Source organism: Sphaerodactylus townsendi, linkage group LG10 (genome assembly GCF_021028975.2).
Source record: "Sphaerodactylus townsendi isolate TG3544 linkage group LG10, MPM_Stown_v2.3, whole genome shotgun sequence".
NCBI lineage: Eukaryota > Metazoa > Chordata > Lepidosauria > Squamata > Sphaerodactylidae > Sphaerodactylus > Sphaerodactylus townsendi.
This window is the reverse complement of record NC_059434.1, coordinates 75,660,277-75,688,101: the sequence shown is the minus strand read 5'-3', so window position 1 is coordinate 75,688,101 and position 27,825 is coordinate 75,660,277. Positions and strand designations below refer to the sequence as shown.

Genomic DNA, 27,825 nt, shown 5'->3' with positions numbered 1-27,825 from the left:
ACAGTTCCCATAATCCCCTGCCAGCATGATGCTGGCAGGGGATTATGGGAACTGTAGTCCATAACATCTGGAGGGCCGCGAGTTTGACACCTATGCTCTAAAATAAGCAAGGATATTCACCAGATTCAAGACCTTGTCATCCTTCTTTAAATCATCACTACTCCTCATGAAATCAAGGCAATCTTTATCTGATATTTCTATGGCCACTTCTGAAATGCAAAACTGATTTAGCTCTGTATGCCACACCAAGAGAGCCTTTTTTTTAAAAAAAACCACTTTAAATTAATTTCATTTTCTGCATGTGTTTTGATTCTGATGCTCAACTGACTTTGTAAAGGAGAATACTCCCCCCCCCTTTAAATATCCGGCTGCACTCTGAAAGTACATTTAAGTGAAGACACTGAAACATGAACAGCTCTGGGATGGATCCAGGCAGCTGTCCGATGAACAAACAATGCTCCCAAGAACTGAGAAGAGGAAGTGACAGATATCGAATCAAAATAAAACCGCCGGCAGGCAGAACAGGACTGTAAGTCAGGTGATTAGATCTAATAGGTTGGATCCAGATTTCCACGAACGGAAGAGAGTGGCTGCTGTTCACCAATTCCTTCTTTCCACTGCTGACCCTTCAAACATATGGTCATTTAGAAGCAGCATTTTAAGGTAGTATTGTCGAAGGCTTTCACGGCCAGAATCACTGGGGTGCTGTGTGGTTTCCGGGCTGTATGGCCATGTTCTAGCAGCATTCTCTCCTGACGTTTCGCCTGCATTGATGCCAGCCATGTTGATGCCAGCCACAGATGCAGGCGAAACGTCAGGAGAGAATGCTACTGGGACACGGCCATACAGCCCGGAAACCACACAGCACCCCATTTTAAGGGAGCATTCTGGTCTGCAGAAGAAGTGGGGTGGGGGAGGCAACAATAGAATCCTGTTACACTTTCTGGAATCTCCCATAAGTGGAAATAACTGCCGGGTGTTGTGTTGCTTCAAATTGTTCACAGACTGACTGCTGAGCCATTTAAAAAAACATTCCTTGCACGTGGATTTGTATTTCCACGATTTTGCAATATTTCAGACACTGGGTACATTGTCAGGGCAAAACCTCTCTTCCAGACATGCTTATTTTCTGTGCTTAAGGAGTGTTTCTGCAGGACAGAGAATTGAGTCACATGAACATAAGAGTGGGAACACTGGAAGTATCTATAACCCAAGAACATTCCTATTTAAAAACCCAGCTTGTACCGCAACTTCAGTTACACGCAATACAAGAACAAGCAAATATTTGACAACAGTGCTGGATCTGGGGGGGGGGGGGGGGCATCTGCCCTTGGCAGCAAGCAGTGAGGAGTCGGTGGCAGGAGAAGGGGGACGCTCAATTGCATGAAAGAGATGGCGTGAAAGGACAGCTTGCATGCCCTGTTATCCCAATCAGGCTGCTGCTAGGAGGTGGGGGAGGCCCAGCAGAGATGGCTGGTTCTGCAGCATGGGTGCCCCAATCCCCAATTAGGCTGCTGCTAGGAGCTTGGGGGGAAGTTTCCTTGCGTTATTGTCGTTTCCAATTAGTCTTTTTCTAGTAAAGCACAGTAGCTTCAGTTTAGTCATTTTTGGTTTGAGCAGCATAATTACCAGATAAAGCGGTTTTTTGGCTGGACTTTATCAGGTTGTGAAGGGGTGCGAGGTGCGTTCGGTGTTTCCCAGGTCAAAATTATATGTGTTGTATTTTTAAAAAATGTCTGGGAAAAGGCTCAGCTGAAATCCTTTCTCCTTGGACCGGATTTTTACATGTGCACAGGGGTTGAGGTAATATTCAAACATTATACAGGTGTAATAAATATAAAAGTGTAATTATTCATTAAGAGTTCACAGAGGTCAATACAATTTATTCTATCGTTTAAAATAGTTGTTGATTATGTATGCATATATAAAGAAAAACTACAGCATGTATATAATATATGGAGTGCGTCATTTTGCAAATTTGCGCCATTCCAAAAATACTAGATCCGGCCCTGTTGACAAGTGGCGGTCTCTCTTAATAACCACTGCAGTGTTTTTCTTGGGTTGTGTCTCCTGTTGAAAGTACACACAGCACTATTAGCTGTTCTTCAGTTATGTCACTTAAGAAAACAAGAGCCAGTTTGTGAGAGACTGGAAACGCAGTTAATGAAAAAGCCTTCAAAGAACATATTCTTGGCTCGGGGAAACCAAGGACTACTTTAGCACTGATAGAGCTCTTCCAAATGTTCAAAGCCAGAACATTATCTCAGTAACCTGTATGGTCGAGTTAAGTACTCTCGTCTGATGATTGGTAGATGTTTTAGATACTCATATGATGCCTGGCTTAAAACGAGCAGCGATATTAGCTTAGTTCAGCCATTGTGGAAGCATTTAAACAAGGCCCAGTACCAGGTAAAAGTCCCATAGCAAGTGCTTTTGCCTTATCCAGAGTCATGTTTAAATGGAACCAGAAGAGAGGGACAGGTTTCTTTATTGTCAATTTCAGATCTTGTAACCTGTGGCTCTGGTTCTCAGTCTTGCTCACAATGTTCCAATTGCCATGCCAGCAGGGGCTGATGGGAATTGTAGTTCATGGACATCTGAAGCGCCAGAGTTGGACACCCCTGCCCTAGATTCACCTCTAATCATGTGGGAATGACATTTTGCCACGCTGCCAGAGTACCCAAGTGAAATGGCTGTCACGGCAATGAGCCTCTTATTAAATCTCAGTCAATGTAAACACATCCTAATGAAGTTCAGTCCTTCGGCATCTGTGGCATACAATGGACCTTATTATGTCAAGGAAGAGATCTATCAAGAGATTATATCAGCATAACCATAAACCCTGGGGGGCAATCCTACAGATACTTCCAGATGACTAATAAGGAGGCCCTTTGCATAAATGGCTTCTTTCTTCCTCGATCTACAGAGAAGGTTGCACAAAATCGCACGACAGCAAGCCTAGGATCTTCAAAGCAAAACAAAAGCATGGCCAAATGCGTAACTGCAGAAGCGTAGCATTAGATGGCAAAAGCGACTACCGAAACATTGAGGTCTTGATAGATTCGAACGTGAAAGGTATCATGAAACAATTCTTTCATTTGAATATGGTCTTGTGGCAATCACACACCGTGAGACTCTCGAACCAGAACCAAAAAATCCTGTCGCTTCAGCTCTATATTAATTTTCTGAGTCCAAGCAATGTATGCTGCTGAGCATTTAGACAATTAAACACACCAGATAGATATGGCTGCCGCCGTTCCAAGCAATGTTGCCAGCTAATCTGAACAGAACATGAATTGGTTCACTTCTACCCACTGCTCTGCATGCTAAACTCCCAGCACAGAAAAAAACTAATGCTACAGAGAATATAGCCAATATGTGCTAGTTTACTACACACAGGGAAGTTTTTTTAATGGGGAGAAATTGCCCCCTGCCCAGCCTCTGAAACTGGACAATACTCCTCCCCAACCTACTAACTCAGTGATGGCGAACCTATGGCACGGGTGCCAGAGGTGGCACTCAGAGCCCTCCCTGTGGGCACGCACAAACAGAGTTCATCATGTATGTGTGTGTGTGTGTGGGGGGGGGAATTGACCCCCCCCCACACACACACATCTAGGCTGGCCTGGGCCGCTGGGCTCGATTATTAGCATTAAACCTAAGACCTAGTTTTGGGGAAGCAGTATAGGTAACCCTGTTAAGCGCTATTAAACCCCACTGATTTTCATGCAAAGAACTAAAGCACAATTCTTTACCTGGGAGTAAGCTCGGTTGCTGGCAATGTGGCTTGCTTCTGAGTAAACCCTCCTACGGTTGTGATTCACCCATTCGAAGAGTTGCATGGTTGCTTCAAAGGAAAGCCACCAACTAAAACTAAGCTTACTCTTGAGTAACGCACGCCTAGGAGCCAACCATTTTTGCTAAACTAAAACCTCAGTATTCAGATTAAATTGCCGTGTTAGCACTTTGCGATAAATAAATGGGTTTTGGGTTGCCGTTTGGGCACTTCGTCTCAAAAAGATTCGCCATCACTGTACTAACTGAATGTAATGTGAAGAAATCTCTGTTCAGCTGCTCCAAAACCCATTAGATTATTTCTCCTGCTGAATAACTCCGATTCTGTTTTCTGGGAAGAGGTTGCAAGTTTTGTTATGGAAATCATTCAGAGTCAGTGACAATTTGTATTTATCTGATGCGATCTCTCTTTGCTTTTAAAATCTTATTGTTTGTAGTGGTGGTTATTTTTTGTTCTGTTTATGCCAATAAAAGCTTTGCTTGCTTGCTGCAAAACCCACTGCATTTCCATCACAGCAGCTGCATATAATGGGCAATGCGTGTGCTTCGGGTGCCCAGGATAATTCCTCCACTTAACTACGGTCAAGCAGGAATTTGTACGAAACTGTACAATGGAATCAGCCCTTGCTGAGTTTATCATGAAACAAAACAGATCGTGTCCAGCTCTTAAATATCCCAACAAAGAAGTCTTGGGGGTTTCTTATCCCATATGCAGTTGGACCCTCTCGTTTAATTGGTATTAACTGGGAAGGCTTGCTAAGACACATACTCGATCTATACACACGCTCATTACCCAAAGAGCGACACAGCTGATTTTCCATTACCTTACGAAGGGCTTATTCAAAAAAGGAAGTCAGAGAAATTGCCTCTGTTGGCATATTTATTAATAGCTTCTCGATAAGCTATTAATAATACAAGGCAGAACTTTGCAACTGATGGATCTTTCCCTGGAAGGACGGACAATTGAAAGCTTTGCATAATTTTTCCTGGAAATGCAGGCAGAACAAGGATTTTAAGTGGGCATTTGAATGCTTTGGATTGATGTAAGAAAAAAGGCTAGATTTTTTTTTTCATTAGAAGCAGCTTTTGACTTACGACTTTAGATTTCAGCCTTTTCTTTTATGGTATTCCCCAATTAAAAGCAAGCGTTCGGAAGCTTTTAACTCCACAAGGCAGCTATATCCACTCCCCGAGTACCTTCAGGAACCCCACAAAGAGGAAAAGTTTGGGTCTAACTGTCTTCTTTCTGAGCTTTGATTGTAATCCTTAGTGGAAACCATCTTGGATGCTGGTTCTGGTGGTTTTTCCGGGCTGTGTGGCCGTGGTCTGGTGGATCTTGTTCCTAACGTTTCGCCTGCATCTGTGGCTGGCATCTTCAGAGGTGTATCACAGAGGGAAGTCTGTTACACACTATGTCCAGTGAGAAGGGAATGTTTTAGTGGGGTATATACTGTCATGTCCCCGGATGGGGAACCAATCAGTGAGTGTTTGGGTAGAACACCTCTGAAGATGCCAGCCACAGATGCAGGCGAAACGTTAGGAATGAGATCCACCAGACTACGGCCACAGAGCCCGGAAAACCCACCACAAGTTCAGTCGCACTTCAGAGACCCACAAGATCTATATCTGACAAAAGGAGCTCTGACCCCCGAAAGCTTATACCCTGAAAACCTTGGTCTCTAAGGTGCTACCAGATTCAAATCTAAGCCTTCACCCAGAATTAAAACATGCCTCTCCTGAATCCACACTTTTTACAGGCCTGAGGTAGGCATATCTAGTTTCTTTATTTGAGCAGCCCCAGGCCAAATACCAGGAGGGCTGTATGACCAAGTCAGCCATTTCCACTTACTTTGCTGCTCTTTGAGGTTTCAGAAGGCTTCCCTTCCATTTTCCTGTGCTTGGAATCCTTGTGGCTACTTTCCTTGCTCTTGGCAGCGCTGTGACTGAATCCGGGAGGCTGGCGGGAGGCACCGCTTTCGCTCTTTGGCCTTTTCTGGGCCGTCTTGGCTGGCTTCTGGGCAAGCGGCGTGGGAGACCGCCGTGGCAGTGGCAACTCTTTCCTCTGCGTCTCTACTGGCATCTTTGAAGCCCTAGAGATTGGAGAATCCAATCAGTACGTTAAGACAGACGGTAGAACACAAAGATCTGAGGGTGGGAAAAACATGAATTCAAGCATGAAGGATAGCGGCCCCCATTTATTGAATGGGAGGGATTGTAAATGCAAGACAGCAAAGTGGCAAAGGCTTCATCAAGGGCAATAAGGGAAATGAGGGACTTTCTGGTGATTCACTGCCGATAATAACGCAGAAGTTGAAGCCAGGAAAAAAAAGGTACGCAGGTGGTTATTCCTTCGGGTTTTTCTGTACAGGAAATATAGAGCTACAGGAGTTTATGAAGCATGAGCTGGTTGAGAATTTATTTTAGGTGCTGGAAGGCACAACAGTTTGTTCTTCACAGTGGCTAGGATCCAAAGAACTACTTCAGGTGTGTCCAGGAAGCTCAGGTGCACCCCGTGGGGCTTTCCTTCTTCTTGCTTCCAACAGAAGCTCCTGCCCAGCCACATCACATTGCTAACCAATTTTTGAAGCTCCCATCAGTTTCACAAGCATGCAGCACTGGCTAGGGTTGCCAACTCTCTGGAGAAAAAAGAGGGGCCTCTTTAATAGAGAAAGGGGTTTGCTTCCATGCTGTGAAAAGCTTCAGTTGTCCATTTCTACACATTAAGCCTCTACTGAATGGGCAGCACATTCTTTTCCAGATGCCTACATGTGGCTTGGGATTGGGGTGTGGGAGGGGGAGCTGCACTTCAAGAACCACAAGTCCAAATCTTCACTGGGTACACAAAATGTGTGTAGGTTTTGGGAGTTCTGGCCTACTTTTGCAAAATAACACCTTGAGTTTTAGCAAAAGGCTCAAAAGAAGCAATGTTCAGATGGACAATTTCAACAGGCAGGAAGAAACCATGAAAATGAACAGAATTTGGCTGCCAGTGTTGAAAAACTCTAGAATCAAGACAGTGACTGATCAGCTCCACACAAACACAGGACAACTCTAGACTATAGCAACCAAAGGGAACAAAGACCAGGATACTTCTATTCAGATCCATTCACCTACTGACCTTGCTATCTTCATTGTTACTCCCATGCTACAGACTTCTCTGTGACTCACATGCCAGGCTACTCTATTCAGATGGCCTCACTTTTTGACCTCACAGTATATATACTCCACTTGCTTTCCATTCCTACCATCAGATCCTCTGAAGATGCCAGCCACAGATGCAGGCGAAACGTCAGGAGAGAATGCTGCTAGAACACGGCCATACAGCCCAGAAACCATACAGCACCCCAATGTTCAGACCTTCTGCATTGGTGGCTCACTGCACACTCAGGTCTATTTCCTGTGCACTGAACATAAATTTAACTGGCGGCTTCTGCACCAGGGTATGGACACGGATTTATATCCCCCCTTTCTCTCCTGCAGGAGACTCAAAGGGGCTTACAATCTCCTTGCCCCTCCCCCCTCACAACAAACACCCTGTGAGGTAGGTGGGGCTGAGAGAGCTCCGAGAAGCTTTGACTAGCCCAAGGTCGCCCAGCTGGCATGTGTGGGAGTGTATAGGCTAATCTGAATTCCCCAGATAAGCCTCCACAGCTCAGGCGGCAGAGCGGGGAATCAAACCCGGTTCCTCCAGTTTAGATACACGAGCTCTTAACCTCCTACGCCACTGCTAGTCAACATCAGGAAAGTATCCAGGTTGGTGGGACCTTGCCATCTGTCAGGAGGGCTTTATGTGTTCCTGCACTGCAGGGGGGTGGACTTGGTGGCCCTTGGGGGTCTCTTCCAACTCCATGATTCTATGATTTTACTACACAGCCACCATTTATGGCAACTGAAATGCTTAAATTACCCTCAAGGCTGCAGTCCAACATTATAGGACTATGTGAGATGACCAGCAACAAGATCGCAGAAAAATGCCAGAATATTGCTGGACTGCATAATGATGCTTCACACAAGTACAGCAATAAATGCTTCCAGTACAAAAGAACTTTTCCAATTCCCGACCGTCAAAGCATAACAGCATGGTACTCAGTGTGACCAGCAGAGGGTGAAGCAGAATCCAGAACTTCGAGACCTTTAATATTCAACGGGCAGTTCCGTTTTTCCAAATGCCAGCAGTAGAAGCTGCCCAAAGCCAACGACAGATGCAAACGGAGCTTCCCTTTTCCAAACCGCAGATTCTAATACAGGCTCTTCATTCATTCGTGATTCATTCGTGCAAAGAAAAACAGGAGGTTAAGAGCTCGTGTATCTATTCTGGAGGAACCGGGTTTGATTCCCAGCTCTGCCACCTGAGCTGTGGAGGCTTATCTGGGGAATTCAGATTAGTCTGTGCACTCCCACACACGCCAGCTGGGTGACCTTGGGCTAGTCACAGCTCCTCGGAGCTCTCTCAGCCCCACCTACCTCACAGGGTGTTTGTTGTGAGGGGGGAAGGGCAAGGAGATTGTAAGCCCCCTTGAGTCTCCTTACAGGAGAGAAAAGGGGGGATATAAATCCAAACTCCTCCTCCTCCTCCTCCTCCTCTTCATCCTCCTCCTCTTCTTCTTCTTCTTCTTCACTTGCAAGCATGCCCATTATCAACATCTGTATTTCTTATGGCCATGATCCAAACACGTGTAGGTGCTCAGAAACCCAGAAACTCAAGTACCCAGCCCTGTCCAGACATTCTGAACAGAAGCCAATCAACCGTCCAGCTGGAAGAAAGGAAGGGAAATGACTGAATCCAACCCCCATTCCCATTCCCTGTCCCAAACAGCCAATCAGTTTCATTTAGGACACCTAACCAGAAGCTGTGCATGCACAATCCTGAGGGTAGACTGAATATTGCACATGCAGCAGGAAGTTGGGCACACATACCCCCCTTTCAGACGCACAGAGGGTTGTTTCCTGACATGAAACAAATTTAACCTGGATCAGGTTGCATACATTTAGGGATTAAAGTTCAGGTATATTAACTTCACACACAGAAAATGTCTTAGCCTGCAGACCCTACTTATGGTTCAGAAAGATAAGGGGGGGGGGGACACCTCAATGCAAACAAATAACAACAAATACCTCAATGCAAACGAGACACGTATTTGCTGAACTAACATAACATGCATACTGTAACAACCCAGCATTTGGGGACCGGTGACAAAAGCCCTCAGTTGGTTAAGTAACAGGAAAGCTATTCTGTAGAAAGAAGCAAGGCCCCAGTGATATACCCTGCCTCCCACTCTTGATCAAAATGATAAATAAAAGTTGTCTTCAAAATGGGGAACTCAGCTCTGCTTCTCTTTTCCTTTGCTCCAGTTTTTTAACTTTTGAAAAATTCTGGCAGCCTTGTACTTACTTATTTTTACCAGAGTCTTTTTGACTTGAGGACGAGGACACCTTGGTTTCTTTCTCCAGCTTGATCTTCTTCTGATCGTCTCTAGGTGCATCTCCTTGCTGGCAACACACAAATATGCAAAGCTCAGTAAATTAAAGGTCTCGCGGCTCCAAATCCAGCTGTGTAACTTGCCAGAGCAGGAACAGGACCGGCACACAGGAACAGGAATCACAAGAACCAGGTGCTTTGGGGGAGTGGGAAGGGACTAGATCCAACCGTGTCTCCCTCCATCACTCTCCGCCCTATCACCAGTTTTCTAACCACAGAGAGAAACAATATGCTCCCAACAGCTGGAACAAAAGAAGAACCACATATGCAGTGCTGGTTTGTGCACACAGATCCTCATTCAGCTAGGGATATATACATGATATATGATGTATACATGAGGACCATGCTTCTGTGAACATATTAAGAACATAAGAACTAGCCTGCTGGATCAGACCAGAGTCCATCTAGTCCAGCACTCTGCTACTCGCAGTGGCCCACCAGGTGCCTTTGGGAGCTCACATGCAGAATGTGAAAGCAATGGCCTTCTGCTGCTGCTGCTCCCGATCACCTGGTCTGCTAAGGCATTTGCAATCTCAGATCAAGGAGGATCAAGATTGGTAGCCACAGATCGACTTCTCCTCCATAAATCTGTCCAAGTCCTTTTTAAAGCTATCCAGGTTAGTGGCCATCATCACCTCCTGTGGCAGCATATTCCAAACACCAATTGTGTGAAGAAGTGTTTCCTTTTATTAGTCCTAATTCTTCCCCCCAGCATTTTCAATGAATGCCCCCTGGTTCTAGTATTGCGCGAAAGAGAGAAACATTTCTCTCTGTCAACATTTTCTACCCCATGCTTAATTTTATAGACTTCAATCATATCCCCCCTCAGCCGCCTCCTCTCCAAATTAAAGAGTCCCCAACGCTGCAGCCTCCCCTCATAGGGAAGGTGCTCCAGTCCCTCAATTATCCTCGTTGCCCTTCTCTGCACTTTTTCTATCTCTTTGATATCCTTTTTGAGATGTGGCGACCAGAACTGAACACAGTACTCCAAGTGCGGTCGCACCACGGCTTTATATAATGGCATGACCATATTCCCTCTCTCTGGATCACGACTTTATGTAGGAAAACAAGGAACTGGATTCCCAGGGATGAAATCTGGTCCCCAAGGCTCTCCCACTAGACTCCCAGCATAGCCCTGGAGTACACTATTATATCACATGTGACTCCTGCCCCCCTTTCAACCCACTTTGGAAGCAGCATGAACTGTAAGACTGGGCTTTGTCTTCTTGCTGATGAGGTTCAGCTGCTCATCACTGCGCACAAACAAAGACAGCAAAATGGCAGCAAACGCTTGAGGGCTCCAGAGGAAACGCTTTGTCAAGAGTTCAGAAAATTTTTTTTTGCAAACCTGGGGCCTTTTTCAGGTATATAATAGGTACATGGCCTTATTCTCTGGATTTATGACTCCACAGATTTGGCCATGTTGAGAATTAGCCATATTAGCTGAAGAAGGGGGTGGGGGGCAGATAAAATGTAGATTGATGGATGGGGTAGGAAGGAGAGGAGGAAGCAGGAAATGATGAGGATTACCAGGAAGAGGGAAAGAGGTTAGAGTGTGGAGGAGAGGGATACGGGGAAGTGAGATGCCTCTTGCAAATCCTTGGGGACTCCCCGCTACATAACTGGACCCAGCCCTGTGGCGAGCATCATGCCAATTGCCAGACTCTTCCCACAGAGACCGAGCAGGGTAGGGAAGGAAAGAAAACAGAATGCGGGGAGGGTGGCAGATGAAGTTGGTCACACTACAGTATGCACCTTCTGTGGAACAGACCACAGGCAACAAGCTCTTCAATACACTCCTGCAGCAGCACAAACCACAAGAGATGAGGTCCAGCTGCTCAGCCCTGGGCACAAGCTTGAGGATGGTAGAGGGCGTGACTCTGTTCTGGGGGGAAGGAGGCAAAAGAGCCCTTCACACGCATAAAATCCCAAACAAAACATTTGAAGAAGAAGAGTTTGGATTTATAACCTCCCTTTCTCTCCTGCAAGGAGACTCAAAGGGGCCTATAACAGTGATGGCGAACCTATGGCACGGGTGCCAGAGGTGGCACTCGGAGCCCTCTCTGTGGGCACACGCACACAGAGTTCGTCATGTGGTGGGCGGAAAATCACACACACCCCACACACACACATCTAGGCTGGCCTGGGCCACTGAGCACGACATGCGCGCACCGCAGTGAGCAGGGAAGACTTGGCTGGCGGGCCTGGTGCCTGTGCTCTGGGTGGCTGCTGCCCGAGGGGTGTGTGTGCAGAGGAGGCAGATATGTTATAGAGGAACAGAGCAGTCCGTGTGGGACTTGCTGGAGGCTTGAGCGGATGGGGCAGAGGAAGAGGGAGCCAACCAGTTTTTTCTAAACTAAAAGCTCAGTATTCAGGTTAAATTGCTGTGTTGGCACTTTGTGATAGATAAGTGGGATTTGGGTTGCAATTTGGGCACTCGGTCTCAAAAAGGTTCACCATCACTGGCCTATAATCTCCTTTCCCTCCTCCCCCCCCCCCCCACAACAAACACCCTGTGAGGTAGGTGGGGCTGAGAGAGCTCCGAAGAGCTGTGACTAGGCCAAGGTCATCCAGCTGGCATGTGTTGGAGTGCACAAGCTAATCTGGTTCTCCAGATAAGCCTCCACAGCTCAAGTGGCAGAGCGGGGAATCAAACCCAGTTCCCCATATTAGAGTGTACCTGCTCTTAACCACTACAGCACGCTGGCTCTAAATAGTGTGATGAGTTGCTAACGTTTCAGTCCTGGAGCCCCGCTCTGCCATGGAAGCTTCCTGGGTGACCTTGGGCCAGTTACACAAACTCAGCCTACACTACTTCACAATTTTGAGACGGGAACATTCCTTCTGGCTAAGTAGTTTATGGCAGACAATCATACTTTGGTTTGCCAAAGGGGAGAAAACACACCAGCACTGGAGAGTAAAACCCTTGGGGATCCCCCAAAGTTTAAAAAAAAAACAGTTGGCAGCCACCAGGAAACATATCAGTGGGCACCACAGCTCCCCTAGCATCATGTTTGGGGACAGCTGGAGCAGACAAGACTGAACCAGACAGATCAGCAGTTAAGGGCTCGCTCTTATATCTGCAGTGACTGCAGGAGGTCTGCTACAAAATTAATTTTTATGGATTGCTCAATGTTCAATTCAGAGAACAAAGTATGCAATTTTTTTTTGGGGGGGGGGGGGAAGTCTAGGTTTTAACATTCAACCCTGAAGAGCACATTTACCAAGCCTCAAAAGCCTCTCACCTTCCTCTTTTGGGAGAACTTGCTTGGTATCTCTGCACTCCTCCTGTCAGCCTCTGGCTTCTTCATACTGCGGCTCTCTTTGATCTCCAGTTGTTTCAGGCAGCTCCCCTTCCGGCCAGGCTGCGGAATCCGTGAGAGGAGGCCAAGGTCAATTTTAACCACCAGAGCTCGAGGTACCGGACAATCCCGCAAGGGAGTCAACAACTTCTTATCCCTGACTGGCAAGAGAACCTTATCCCTATGGTGGCCCTCTCTTGCCACAGCGGCCGGCTTTGCGCCAGTAGTTCTGCTGAAGGCCGCAACCTGGGGGTTTTGAACTACGGGACTGGGGGGCGACTGTTCCAGAGTGCTGCCGACCCCATTGTCTTTTACGGCGTCACGGTCCAAAAACGGTTTAGCGTTGCCGTAATGTGAGGTCTTGTGCTTTTTCTTCTCCAAAGGCTCTGGCGCTGCCGGTTTCGGCTCCTTCCGGCCACCTGGCTTGGGCCGCTCTTTCGTTTTTACTTTGGGCTTGTCTTTGGAAGACTGGTCTTTAGCCCCGTACGGACCGAGCGGCTCACTTTCCACTTTCAAGCCTCCCTTCTGCTCCTCCAGTACCAAGACTTTGCTAGACTTCTTGGGCTGCTTGCTGGCCACTGTCTGCCTGCCCGAGTGCACGGGAGACTTCTGGTAGGTCCGCTTGGTGGGGAGGTGCACCTCAGGGGCAGACCGCGGAGCTTTGCCAGGGGTTTTGGAGTGACTCTCCGTCAGCTGAGGACATTCGCCTTTGCTGCTGTCGCTGCTGCTACTGCTGCTGCTGGACGACTTGCGTGGCTCTTTATTCTCCCGGAGGCTGCACCTACTGCCGTCATCCTCGAGGAAATTCTCAGCAGGGGACGCCGGGTGAGGCACCTTTATTATCCAGTTGTTGAGCTGCCATCGGCTGGATGTCGGTGGACTGGGCTACGGAAAGGCAACGCAGAGGTTTATAACTGTATTATTACCGAATTACTATTTGACTTGTGGGTGCACAGTCCTACACGAAAGGGAACATAAGAAGGCTTTCATGATTATTACACCTCATATTGACTTCTGAGACTGGCCATGCTATTAAGTTGTTGGAAGTGATCAAGCCCATAGCCCTGAGGGTGAAATGGATTTCATATCCAGAATTCCCCATTTTCAATGTTCATATGTGACTTTTATTTGTGACTAATTGCCGAATCTGTCAGCAATTATGTGACACTACTTCAGTACCATAAAGTATCTTTTAGACTTAAAACAGTTGAATTACCAGTGAGCCTGTTATGGAATTTTAGTATGTTAGACTAATACACCTGTATATGCACTTTCTTGGGGGTAGGGGTGTTTAAATTTCTTTCCAGGATTTTAAATGGGATACAGTTTTATTCTGACTTCGATAAACTGAACTTTTTGCTTTAGAGACTGACTCTTTTGTATCCTACAGGATGTCCTGTCACCAAGGAGGTACCAAAGAAAGAAGTCTGCTCAGAATACCCCTCCTATTAGCATGACCTTGCACCGTTAAAGGGTTTTAGCACTGTCTATTCAGCTATGGGGAAGAATTTTAAAGTGGAAGTCTTGTTGTTGATTTTATACTTTTCTTTTTTTTTATAATATTTTTATTGCAATTTCACAATAGGCATTAAGGAATATTTCATACATTTATAGGTGAGAGCATTTGTGCATACATATAAAATAATTGTCCGTACAAATAAAAGAATTTCCCATATAGAGTTTTACAAAAATCAAAGCTTTACTAATCACATTTAATATTTGTCCTTAATCCCTTAAACAAACCCTTCCCTACTCCCCCTCCCACTGAATACCCCTCTGACTTCCCCTCTATCGGTTTGCGACTAGTATTATTAAAATTTACAGAATTTTATATACAGTAATTTCTTCTTAACTTTTCTGTAACTTATATTGAAGTTTTTTTAATGTTTTATTATTTATTTATTTACTTTATTTAATACTCTAAGGCTATACAATAAAATCAATACAATATTTTACAATATTTTATACTCTAAGGCTATACAATAAAATCTTTGGATACGGATGTAGGATCCTAGATAAGAAGGTGAACTTTAAAAAAATGGGGGGGGGGGGTCACCCAGTAGCCTATTTCTCTCAGATGTGATAATCCTACTGTAGGGATTTGCATTTCAGCTGTCATGATGGAATGTCCTACCAGGCAAAACATTCCACATATGCAGAAATCTAGCCTGCCAGAGGCCAGGCTAGAACCCTCATCCAGGATTTGCTAGTTTTCTGTATAAATAAATTCAAGGTAATTTCCCATGCAAGCAACGGGTCATAACTGACACCTGGGGTGACATCACATCATGACATTAGCTAGAAGAAGAAGAGTCTGGATTTATACCCTACTTTTCTCAATGTAGGGAGTCCCAGAACAGCTTACAAACTCCTTCCCTTCCTTTCCCTCCCACAGACACCTTGTGAGGGAAGGTGAAGCTGAGAGTTCTGAGAGCACTGTGACTGACCCAGGGTCACCCAGCAGGTGACGCAGTGGCTAAGAGCAGGTGTACTCTAATCTGGAGGAATCGGGTTTGAATCCCTGCTCTGCCACTTGAGCTGTGGAGGCTTATCTGGGGAATTCAGGTTAGCCTGTGGACTCCCACGTACTCCAGCTGGGTGACCTTGGGCTAGTCACAGTTCTTCTGAGCTCTCTCAGCCCCACCCACCTCACAGGGTATTGGTTGTGAGGGGGGAAGGGCAAGGAGTTTGTAAGCCCCTTTGAGTCTCCTTAGAGAGATATAAATCCAACTCTTCTTCTTCTTCATGTAGAGGAGAGGAGTGGGGAAACAAAACCTGGTTCACCGGATTTGAGTCTGCCTCTCATGTGAAGAACTGGAGAATCAAATCCGCTCTTAACCACTGCACCACGTAGGCAGATTATGTTTACAGGGTAGTTTGCCATTGCCTTCCCCAGTCATCTACACTTTAGCCCTACCTAGCAAGCCCAGTACTCATTTTACTGACTTCAGAAGAATGGAAGGCTGAGTCAACTTTTAGGCAGCTACCTGAAATCAACTTCTGTCAGGATTAATCTCAGGTTGTGAGCAGAGATTGGACAGCAGTACTGAAGTTTACCAATCTGTGCCACGGAGTCCTACAGAGGAGCTTTTAATCATGTGTGTTTCACTTGCAGACTGAAATAGTACTCCCTCTCTAGTGAGAGTAACGACTAGACTTGGGCTCCTCATAAAATATTTAAACCAGGGGTGTCCAACTCTGGTCCTACAGATATTCATGGATTACGATTCCCAACAGCCCCATGCTGATCTAAATCCAGGGGATACTTGGCATTGGATTAGAACTGGGTTAAAATCGCTCTTCTGACATGGCTTGCCAGAAAACCTTGGTTCAGTCACCATCTTTCAACCGCATCTTCCCCATGGTGCTGTTGTGAGGGTAAAACAGAGGAACAGAGAACCACATTCACAGCCCTGAGTTTCCTGGACTGAACAGAAAGATCTCTCTCACTCCTAAAGTACTAAAGTGCTGGTTCAAAATGGCAGAAGAGTGATCCATGAGGAAGAAGAAGAAGAAGAAGAAGAAGAAGAAGAAGCAGAAGCAGAAGAAGAGGAGGAGGAGGAGGAGGAGGAGTTTGGATTTATGCCCCACCTTTCTCTCCTGTAAGGAGACTCAAGGTGGCTTACAAGCTCCTTTCCCCTCCTCTCCCCACAACAGACACCTTGTGAGGTAGATGGGGCTGAGAGAACTCTGAAGAACTGTGACTAGCCCAAGGTCACCCAGCAGGAATGTAGAAGTGCAGAAACGCATCCGGTTCACCAGATAAGCCTCCACTCAGGTGCAGGAATGGGGAATCAAACCTGTTTCTCCAGATTAGAATGCACCTGCTCTTAACCACTATACAACGCTGGTTCTCACTACACCACGCTGGCTTTTAAAAGAAGCCATTAGCACTATTCCAGAGTCCCTTTAAACAATGGCACGAAGCCTGATGTTATGCCAATGACTTAAAAAAAACACCCAGTTTTTAAAATTTCTGAAGCAATTGCAAAACTTGTCTGTTTTCAATTATGGAGCTGTAGAGTTATTTCCGACTTCCCAAGTAGGTCACCGAGGCCTTTCAAATTCGACTGCCCAAGCCAAGCAAAACCACAGGGAGTCCAGCCACGTCCCAGAAAAAAAGGAGGTGTGGACAAGAATCCTTCCTCTCAAGTCTCAATGTTCCAGGCAGACTCCTGTCAAAATTCGACGGCTTTGGGCAAAATCTGATTTCAAAGAACTGCATTATCCGATAAACAAGTAGTTAGTTGAAAACACGGCAAGGCGAACAGATTTGGACCAAAACTTCATAAGAGCTTTTATGTGTAGAGATGTTACCCAGGCCAAACGGGTAAAAATACTCCATGTTCAATCTCTGTACAGATGCCATGTGTTTACAGAGGGAGACCTGTGGTCAGAAAAGAAGGTGAATTCATATGGCTCGTGACCCTCGAACTTTTTGATCCTGCAGGCACCTTTGGAATTCTGACACAGCCTGGTAGACAGAGTTACAAAATAGCTGCCACAAAATGGCTGCCATAGGAGGCGGAGCCAGGCACAAAATGGATGCCGCTGCTTACATTCTGTCACACAATACAGATCCCTGAGCTGTAGTGGCAGCTGCTGCTAAAGCAATGTTTTTTTTAAAAGATCTGCACAACCTGTCAATCTCCAAAGGCCAATCAGAAGCTTCCCTGGGCAAAAGCCCCACCTTGAAACCAGGAAATGTATTGGTACTTTGTCAGGGACCCCTGTCATAAGAACTATGATCTAATTGGCCAAAAGCCCCATGTTGGCTATTCCCATTGTACCAACCACACATTCAGAATGTGGACGTGGTTACCTCAGGCGTGGAGGCTCTCGTGGGGGGATCATTGGCTTCGCCGTCGCTGGAGCTGCTCTCGGAGTCCGAGGAACTGTCTGAGTCACTCGTGCTCTCAGACTCTGGGCTGCTGGAATGTGCCAATGCCACACTCTCGGGCTGCGATTGTGAGGCACTGCAAGCCAACACCGTGAGATAAAATTAGCAACTGGGAAAGATCGTCTTTCTCCGTCCCTACCCCCTCGACCAGCAGTGACACAGCATCACTGGTGTAAAAAAGAAATGTCATAAAGCATAACTTCAATTGCTAGGCCTCTGCCCACTGGAGAGGAAAACCTTTTTTAAAAAAACAACAACAACCCAACTACATTATTATGCTGCCCAACAAAATCAGACAATGACAAGAAAATGTTATAACAATATACCAGCTTTCAGTTGCACATTAAAAACTTAAGACTTATCCCTTATTCCCATAAGGAAAGGGACTTTGAGAGGTGGTTTGCCATTGCCTGCCTCTGAATCACAACCTTTGCATTGCTTGGAGGTCTCCCATCCAAATGCTTACTAGGGGTCAACCCTGCTTGGCTTCTGAGATCTAAGGCCCGCTGTTCCCCTCTTAGAGGAGTTTTTAATAGTCGGATGCCATCTGTATTTTAATCGGTTTATGATAATCGAGCGCTGTATTTTAACTTTGTATGTATTTTATTTATCCACTTGTTTTGTTATTGTTTTAAACCTCCCTGAGCCCTCCGGGGGAGGGCGGCATATAAGTGGAACAATAAAATAAAATAAAATAAAAAAGTAAGTAAATAAGTAAGTAAGTAAGTAAGTAAATAAATAAATAAATAAAAAATAACTAACTAACTAACTAACTAACTAACTAACTAACTAACTAACTAACTAGGTTAGGTTATCCCGGGCTATCCAGTTCAGGGCTCTTGATATGATGCACCAATAGAAAGTTTGGAAAGTTTAAAGGTACCGTATAACCTCCCAGAAACTATCAGGAACATTCCAACCATTAAAATATGAAAAATGGAACTATTGTTCAGTAGACACCCCACGCCTCTTTGCTTTTTCTATGAAGTTGAAGAAAATGAACCATCTGTTTTGGAAATGCATGGAATATGCTGAAATGTTGGCTATTTTCGGCTGTGATGAGATCTCAGTGCATATTTCTTTTTTTAAAAAGAAGAAAAATTCAAACATGCAAATGAATAGATAAGATTTCATAAACATTTTTTTTGAAAATCTGTTTGCCTGAGATAAGCACAAGCAAGGCAGAGAGGACTGAATATATCAAGAGTCATAATGGAAGCAACGCTCAGCAAGTTTACTCAAGACGCAAGCTCATTTTATTCCATGAGGCTTACTCCCAGGAAAAAGCACCCAGAATTTCAGAGTCCTAAGGGGAAGACCAATTTAGGTTCAAAATATCTGTTTGGTGGGCATCTTAAAATAAACATTTTTATTGGCAAGAGCCTGTTTTCATCCTTGTTTCCCCTCACAAACTGTTGCTACACTCTGGCAAATAAGCAAGTCACATTAGGAACAGAGATTCAAAGTTTCCCTCACAGGACAGGTTCCTTAGAAAAATGAATTGTTTGATCCTAGTTGCTAAGGATGAATCACATGGAGCTACTTCATACTGAACCAGATCATCTGTCCATCAACATCAGTATTTCCTACTCAGGCTGGCAGTAGCTGTCCAGGGTCTCAGGTCCGAGCCTTTTACCTCACCCACATCCTGATCCTTTTAACTGGAGATGCTGGGATTTAAACCTACCTTCCTAACCTTAATTATGCCCATTTCCTAGTCTAGTACTAGCCTTCTTGGGAATGCTCTGAAGAAGCAGCACTTGTTTTTTATACTTTGCTTTTCTCTACCTTTAAGAAGTCTCAAAGTGGCTTTCCCTTCCCCTCCCCACAACAGACACCTTGTGAGGTAGGTGGGGCTGAGAGAGTTCTGAGAGAACTGTGACTCACCCAAGGTCACCCAGCAGGCTTCATGTGAAGGCAATTTCTGCTTAAACTTCCATGCAGTCTCCTTCATGTATTACTCCTCCTTGCTCCATAATTTCAAATGAATTTTGAAAACAGAATTAATAATGTTTATGGCCGGGGGGGCGGGGGATCTTTTCCCCCTGAAAGATCAAAATTTTGATCTGTTTTGTTTTGATCCCCTCCTTTGCACTCGCTATTGTCTGTCTCAGAAAAAAGATGTTAGTAGGGTTGAATATTCTTCCCTCACGGAACATGCCGGACCTTCTTTGCTGTAGAATGCTCTGTGTGGGTCCTAGCGCCTACCTAGCTCAGCTCCCCACATCTGTTGGCAAGTTTAGTGATAGTAGTTCAATGAACTATAGATGTGTTGTCAAAGGCTTTCACGGCCAGAATCACTGGGGTGTTGTGTGATTTCCAGGCTGTATGGCCGTGTTCTAGTAGCATTTTCTCCTGATCCTGTGAAGATGCCAGCCACAGATGCAGGCGAAACATCAGGAGAAAATGCTACTAGAACATGGCCATACAGCCTGGAAACGAAACCACACAACACTCCAACTATAAATGCCTTTGTATCAAAACACCATGTTCAAGAATGCACATGACAATAGTGACAAGTGTACGGTGCTTAAAAGCACACATTTCTTTCCTGGTTGGTCCACATTTACATCATGGAAAGATGTCTTAAAAAAAAAAAAGCAGGTTAATGACTAGAGTCAAGCTTTCAGGACCAAACTGCCGAGCACGCTTCGTCACCTGAACTTTGCAAAGGGAACTTGGCTAGAAAGTCCATCTGCATTAAAGAAGCATTTATTTTCATGGCATCTTGAGACTTGCCTGGGAGATGCTGTTTAAAAGATCATGCATGGCAAGAGCACACAGAGGATGGCCCGTGCGGATTTCTGGGTAAGCTTATGCAATTCTCCCAGTATGATCCTTTGAGCCTTCCACTTTTCCTTGATTTAATCTCTTAACCTCCTTCCTAGTATTTTATAAGCTACTCTGCTTTCCCCATTGGCCTGCCTGTGTTTACGCCTAAATGACCTAAACTTGGAAATCAAAACAGGTTAAACCAGCTGATTTTTTTTTTATGTGTGGACTACTTGCGTTTACATGCTAAGACCAGTGTAAATAGATACTGGCTTGGATTCACTGGAGATTTTTGCAGGGAGATTTCTTTCTGCACGGTGGAACGCCCTGCCTCCCGATGTAGAACAAAATGCATCCCCATAAATGTAACCTTCGGGGGCGGCAGAACAGTATGAACAGCATCTGTTCGCAGAAAGCTTCCAGTCATTGATATTAACTTGAAAGAGGAAAAATAGGTATTTAAATGCTAAAATGTGAAAACTGATAACTGAATAGCGTCCCATTTCCAACAGGGGCTGCAACGCTAAATGTGAATTTTAGACATGGACTAGTCTGAGTATCATCAATACACCATCAAAGGTCCTAGCCTATGAATAAACCAACCCAGGTACTAAACAATAAGTTTAGACAAGTATTTTATCTTTCAAACTAACCTACCTAACAGTGCTGTTGTGAGGTCATCTACAGAACAATCTTTGGATGCATCCTATTCAAAACTCCTGGAAGGTAGTGAGAGGAGCAAACTGATTATATCCCTACTATTAAGTTCCCAATGGCCGTAAGGAACCCCTAACTTACCTAACAGGGCTGTTGTGAGGTAATCTACAGAACATCTGAGTGCATCCTATTCTAAACTCCTGGAAGGTAGTGAGAGGAGCAAGCTGATGATATCCCTACTATCAAGTTTCCAGTGGCCATAAGGAACCCCTTAAGGAATCCCTAACTTACCTAACAGGGCTGTTGTGAGGTAATCTACAGAACGTCTGAGTGCATCCTATTCTAAACTCCTAGAAGGTAGAAACAGGAGCCCCTACAGTCAAGTTCCCAATGGCCCCTCAAGGGAAGGAACTCCTCAAGGTGCTGTCTGTAACACCACAAGCGGCAGCATGATACTAGAACGGCAGGCATATGCAGTACACGTTATTAGCACTCGTACAGTCTGTATGGATCTGATTTTTTTTCTGTGCAGACTCAGGTGCCTTAAACACTGGTATGAGGCAGAAATTTGTGGCCTTTTCAGGACCCACAGGGGCAGTGATAGAGAAAGATTCACATTTTCATTTTCTATAGGTCATGGCACAGGAAGTTGGCATAAAAAATTACAGCAACCCAAGAAGCCGGTGCAGACACAAGGACAGTTCCCTGTAATCCATAATTTGACATCAGAAGCCGGCCTTGGGAGACACCAACTTATTGCCCCTCATTCCTCCCCTCCCCAGTTCAAGTTTCTCTTCCTACCAAAAACTATTGTTTTGCATTACATCTGTGATATCTCATGCCACAGATGATGTAAACCCTTTAATAGTGAACTGGTTTGTCCCCATCTGGATAATGAAACCAGAAGGCAGGACACCTAGGAAAAAGATGTTTTTCCATTCCCCCCAAAAAGGGGGGACAACTCCCCCCTGCACGAAATGTAAAGGTTACAGACTGTTCAGGTGCATTCTACATTCTGCCAGATGACAGGGAAATTGGCTGTCTGTAACCCTGTTTCCATTCAAAGCAAAGCAGATCGTGTGCTTTGGAAGGAACATTACCAGCCCTCCCACTTCGGCGCTGGGGGCTAAACCCCTATAAGGTTGAATGTCCACGTTTCAGAGTTCAGTGCAGAGGTGTAGCTAGAGAAAATGGAGCCCGGGGCGAAATCTGAGTTTTGCGCCCCCGCCCCACCATGACCAAACAACATTTTTTGGACCATGTCATCTCAAAGTCACCATCACATTATAGAACATGCCCCAACACACAAATCTGAACACACCCAGGGCAGCCTAGTTTAAACAACATTGAAAGTGATGCTATTTTTTGAAGGGGGGAATCCACACTGAAACAGCATTACTTTTAATGTTGTTTAAACTAGAGAGCAGGCAAGGCAGAGACATCCATGGCTAGCCCAAAGTCACACTCTGCACTTTGGGGCCAAGAAGAAAGGGATTTGAACCCAGATCTCCTCCTTGAGGCCACACCCACTAGCACTCCAAGCATTTTAGCATCTTATGCAGCCTCAGTCAGAACTGACTGTCTTGTAAAACAAACTTTCTCTGCCTGATATATGCTTCTTTTTTTGTCCCCAGATGCTTGCAAATCATTCTGCTTTTTTTGCAATATAACCAAGAGTGTCAGGCTAAACATGCACTAAATGAATGAATAAAGAGAGTGGACATAAACTGCAATCCTATGCAGAGTTACCTCAGCGGAAGCCGAATGAAATCAATGGGCTGAGACTGGAGTAACTCTGTACAGGACTGTGCTGTGAACTATTCACAATACATTTTACTTCACTCATTGGCCCACCTAGCTCAGTACTATCTTTCCAGGGTCTCAGGCAAAGAAAGAACTTGTCCCAATGCCTACTAACTGAGATTCTTTCATTGGAGGGGCCAGGAACTGAGCCTGCATTCTTATTCAGGCAAACAGGGTTGCCATCTCTGGCTTACAAAATTCCTGGAGATTTGGTGGGGGTGCCTTGGGAGAATTTGGGGAGGGGAATAAGCTCAGTGCCAATATGTCACCGTAGGATTTTTGTTTATCCTATACTCCATGGTATATCATAGAGTCTATACCATTTCTGCCAGGGAACTGATCACTGCAGTCTGAAGACCAGGCCCCACTTTGAGATTGGTGGTCCTAAATGCCAGGCAGGTGCTCTCTCACTGAACAACTGGCCCGAGGTGAGTTTTGTGGCCAAGTGATGAATCAAATGGATTAATCCAGTCTTAGTCCAGTCCTAGTCCAACATGTTTGTCACTATATCCATCAGACTGCGACTGATATCCATCAGACCCTGCCAGAAGGGATAAGGAACCCCCATAGTCTCTCTCCCCCAAATGGCACTGCTACTCATGTTTAACCTCAGAAAGGACCAACAGAGAGGAAAGGACATTCTCTGGACTTCCTGCCAGCATGATGTAGTGGCTAGAGTGTCAGACCAGGATCAGAGAGACTTAGGCTCAAATCCTTGCTCTGCGAAAGAACCCTGCTGGGTTACCTTCAGAGGCGTAGCTAGGGAAAATGGAGGCCGGTGCTAAATCTGAGTTTTGCTCCCACCCCCCGCAGCTGCCCTCCCTCACTACAGCCAAAGTCTGTTTTGCAGACAGAAGGGAGGGAGAGAAATGGGGGATTTGTTTTGCATCCCAGAGGGAGGGGAGCAAACTTCAGTGGATGCAGGGTCCCTGGCTGCCTCTGACCCACTGAAACTGAAGGCTTGAAGCTAGCAAGCTTGAAATCCTAGAGATGCTGCCAGAGAAAGGGGTGGGGAGACCCTGTTTTTTCTTCCTCGGAATGCAGCAGCATCCTGAGTGAGTAAAGGGGCGATCCATTCCCAGGTTTCAGTCTGCAGAGCACATGGCAGCAGCGGCTGTGGCAGGACTGGGGGCCCCTGGTAGGGTGTTTGGGTGCCTCTGTCCTACGCTGCTCCCCCCCTTAAGCACTTACCTTGTCTTTTTTCCTTAATCGCTTCTCTCCAGAGTCTCTCCTCTGCTGCGTTTGTTCTCTTCCTTACAAGGCACGTCACTTCCTCTCTCTTGCTCTGCTTTCCCTCTATCAACTTCCTGCCCTTTGTTACCCCACCCCCTCTGCTGCATCTGATTGAGTGCCCTCCAGGCTCCTGACCCCGCCCCCAGTCACACGGCTCACCTCGCCTCGCCTCGCCTGGCTGGCTGCAGAGTCTCTCTGTGAAGGGAGGGGCAGAGAGCTCCTCCTCAGGCCCCCTCCTTTTGTTTAGGACATTCACAGACAGTCCTGCTGGCTGCTGCAAGTCTGCCTGCCCACCCAGCGAGGATGCTGTGGCCGCGTGAGCCAAGCTGCCGGTGAGGGGGGAAGGGGGAGTTGCTGCGTTTTTGCGCCCCCCACGTGACCTGGCAGAGGCGCGCCCGGGACAAGCCGCCCCGGATGTCCCCATTGTTTCCTAGCCCAAGGAGCAGAAAGCCAAATAATATGTGCTCTCTCTCTCTCTCTCTTTGTTTAAGACATGCACTAGGGCCAGCTTTCAGCAAACACAAATCTGTCGTGACCATGTTTTGCAAACCTACTTCAAAGTATGGATTCAACCCCTGGTATTTGAAGGGACAAGCAGAGGCCCTCAATATAGTGGTGTAGACTTTTCTGAGCTCTGGATAGTCACCTTCTGTCCAATCTTGGCTTTGTGGGACATTTTCCCTATACAGTAGTACTTCCCAGTTGCAGGGTTTGAAAAGGTAAGTCATTGTTTCTCCGGCTCTGAAACACTGTGCTGGGCCTTTAATCCACAAAGCCTTCCCAGTCTGCAAACCACAGAATGTCTTATGTCTGCACGAGCCCAGGTCTGTCTGCAAAGTCTTAAATTGCTTGTGAGAAAAAAGTATATTGCTTCGAATAAGTTCTTATTATTATTCACATTTCTCTCTGTTCCTCTTCCATGATGCTTCCTGATATTATCCCCGTTCTCTTGAACCTGGTAGTTCATCTGCCCAAAGCCAAACAAACCAGCATATGTCATGCATTTCTATCAGTTTTATCTTTCCTTCAAAACTGCCTTCTAAATTACCTGGGAAAAGTTGTTAGCTGGTCCCACTTTATCTTTTCCATGTGCCTTGTTCCCACAAGAATTTCTGCCACATTACCAAAAAAACACACACCCATATCATGTTTGTTTCCATCTCTATTTACTCTAGCAAGCTCTTGCCAAAGAAACTATACCTTGGAGGAGTGGATGAGGAAGACGGCTTATCAGAAACCTGGGTATTTAACAAAAACAAAAAATAAAAAAGGGAGAGAGAAGAGGAAGGTTAGTTTGCGCAGCTTAGGAAGGAGAAACAGTCAAGAAGATTTTAAAAAGTAGACATAGACAAGCCTTTATGGGCATTCCAAAATACAATAAAACAATTGTCCATAAAAGACAGATAGATACAGCAGCCATTCAGAGTCTTATCAATAGTTTAGTCCAAATGGACTCATCAAAAGTGCCATTCCTATACACCTCTCCACAGACCTGATTGAAAACCCACCAACAGAGCCCAGGCATCACAACAGCATACAGTATCAACACGCCACTATAAAACACAGAGTTTGTTAGAGTGGCACCTAACACAGAACAAGGGATAGGGGGCGAGGAAATGGGCAAACAATTGATTTGACTCCCATAGGTTGTCACAGCCTTCAGTTGTCACTCACTCCATCTAGCAATCAATAAAAAGTATACAAGAACATAAGAACATAAGAACTAGCCTGCTGGATCAGACCAGAGTCCATCTAGTCCAGCACTCTGCTACTCGCAGTGGCCCACCAGGTGCCTTTGGGAGCTCACATGCAGGATGTGAAAGCAGTGGCCTTCTGCTGCTGCTGCTCCTGAGCACCTGGTCTGCTAAGGCATTTGCAATCTGAGATCAAGGAGGATCAAGATTGGTAGCCATAGATCGACTTCTCCATAAATCTGTCCAAGCCCTGCAACATATCTGCAACATCTGCAGATCTATTGGTTGTGGTGGGTTTTCTGGGCTGTGTAGCCGTGGTCTGGTGGATCTTGTTCCTAACGTTTCTCCTGCATCTGTGGCTGGCATCTTCAGAGGTGTATCTGTTACACACACTTCCCTCTGTGATACACCTAAGAAGATGCCAGCCACTGATGCAGACGAAACGTTAGGAACAAGATCCACCAGACCATGGCCACACAGCCCTGAAAACCCACCACAACCAGTTGAATCTGGCCATGAAAGCCTTCGACAATACTTTGCAGATCTATGTTACTATATAGGTATATATATACACACACTGACTTGGTCATCTTCACCATCTTCGCTATCACTGAGCAGAAGATCTTCCTGCAACGTTCTGAAAGAGAAAAAACAACAATCAATGCAACTTCATGCTTTCAAAGCGAATTGACGCACCGTGCTCTCTCTGGAAACCATATCGTTCTTCACAGGAAATATTTAGCCTGGAAACCCCACAACACCTCAGTATTTAGGTTGTGTTCCAAAGAAACTTTAAACCCAACTAGAATCAATCTGCCTCTCATCTGAAGACTTCCTTTGCACTCCAATTCGTGCCTTCCCATTATTTTTCTTGGAAAAGGCTCTGCTTTGAACACATCCGGGGGGGGGGGGGGGGAAGCAAATCATTTCCTCGACAAGATAATAAGGTTTTATGGTTCCTAATGTCTCAACTTATGAAAACAAAGTAGCCAGTGTCATCAAGGGAGACTCAAGATATATGTTCTGCTAGGCGTTTCTAAATACCCAAAATTAGAGAACAGGACCTTCCCAGCTGTGAAATTAAGGACTCACGGTCAGCATTAGGTTGGGCTGAAATTCTGGCTGGGGAACTTTCTGGAAATTTTGGGGTGGAGCCTGGGGAGGGGGCTATGCAGTAAATAATGCCATAGAGTCAACTCTTCCAAAGCAGCTGCTTCCTCCACGGGATATTATTTTTGTCATCTGTAGATCAGTTCCAAGAGATCTCCAGGCCCTACCTGGAGGTTGGTAACCCTGGCATTCTGCCACAACTGTATGCAGCCACAGCCATGAACCTTGGAAGTCCACAGGTTCACCTGCTCTTGCCCTTCCCTCACAAGTAATTCAGACAGCGAAGTCTTAACAAATTTCAAACCACAGTTCACACTGTAGCTTATCTTTCCTACAAGCCAGGGGATGATAAATTGGTAACACCAGTTAAGGCAGACCTAGGCATTATACGGCCCGCAGGCCACATCCGGCCCGCCGGATGACCCTGACTGGCCCCCCTACCGTCCTGGGGAGCGAGGCGTCTTTGAAAGCCCCGCAGAAGCCGGTTGCCTTGGCTGCCAGCTTCTGCGGGGCTTTCAAAAGCGCCTTGCCCCCCTGCCTTTTGGCCCAGCCCTCCACAATATTTTCTGTTTCTTATGCGGCCCCATGGAAAAAATAATTGCCCACCCCCTGAGTTAAGGCAACTGACAAAATATTTTTAGACTGTATGTTGTTTAAAGAAATTAAGAGGCAAAGAAGAAGAAGAGTTTGGATTTATACCATGTTTTCTCCCCTACAAGGAGACTCAAAGGGGCTTACAAACTCCTTTCCCTTCCTCTCCCCACAACAGACACCTTGTGAGGTAGGTGGAGCTGAGAAAGTTTGGAGAGAACTGTGATTGACCCCAGATCACCCAGTAGGAATGTAGGAGTGTGGAAGCACATCTGGTTAAGAGTCTGCCGCTCAGGCGGAGGAGTGGGGAATCAAACCTGGTTCTCCAGATTAGAGTCTACCTGCTCTTTACCACTACACCATTTCATGTCAATACCTCTAAAACACAGGTGTCAAACTCGCGGCCCTCCAGATGTTATGGACTACAGTTCCCATAATCCCCTGCCAGCATGATGCTGGCAGGGGATTATGGGAACTGTAGTCCATAAC

At 45.8% G+C, this 27,825-nt stretch overlaps 1 protein-coding gene across 1 annotated transcript in view; it reads right to left on the bottom strand.

The window, feature by feature from the left end:
• LOC125439639 (AF4/FMR2 family member 1-like) overlaps positions 1-27,825 on the bottom strand; it is a 45,435-nt gene that overhangs the window by 506 nt on the left and 17,104 nt on the right. Inside the window, exons 2-7 of the mRNA XM_048508756.1 lie at positions 26,218-26,272; positions 25,142-25,179; positions 17,399-17,552; positions 12,520-13,461; positions 9,188-9,285; positions 5,645-5,885 (exon numbers count right to left, since the gene is read on the bottom strand). Coding sequence (XP_048364713.1) covers positions 5,645-5,885; positions 9,188-9,285; positions 12,520-13,461; positions 17,399-17,552; positions 25,142-25,179; positions 26,218-26,272 — 1,528 coding nt within the window. The remainder of the gene's footprint in view (positions 1-5,644; positions 5,886-9,187; positions 9,286-12,519; positions 13,462-17,398; positions 17,553-25,141; positions 25,180-26,217; positions 26,273-27,825) is intronic.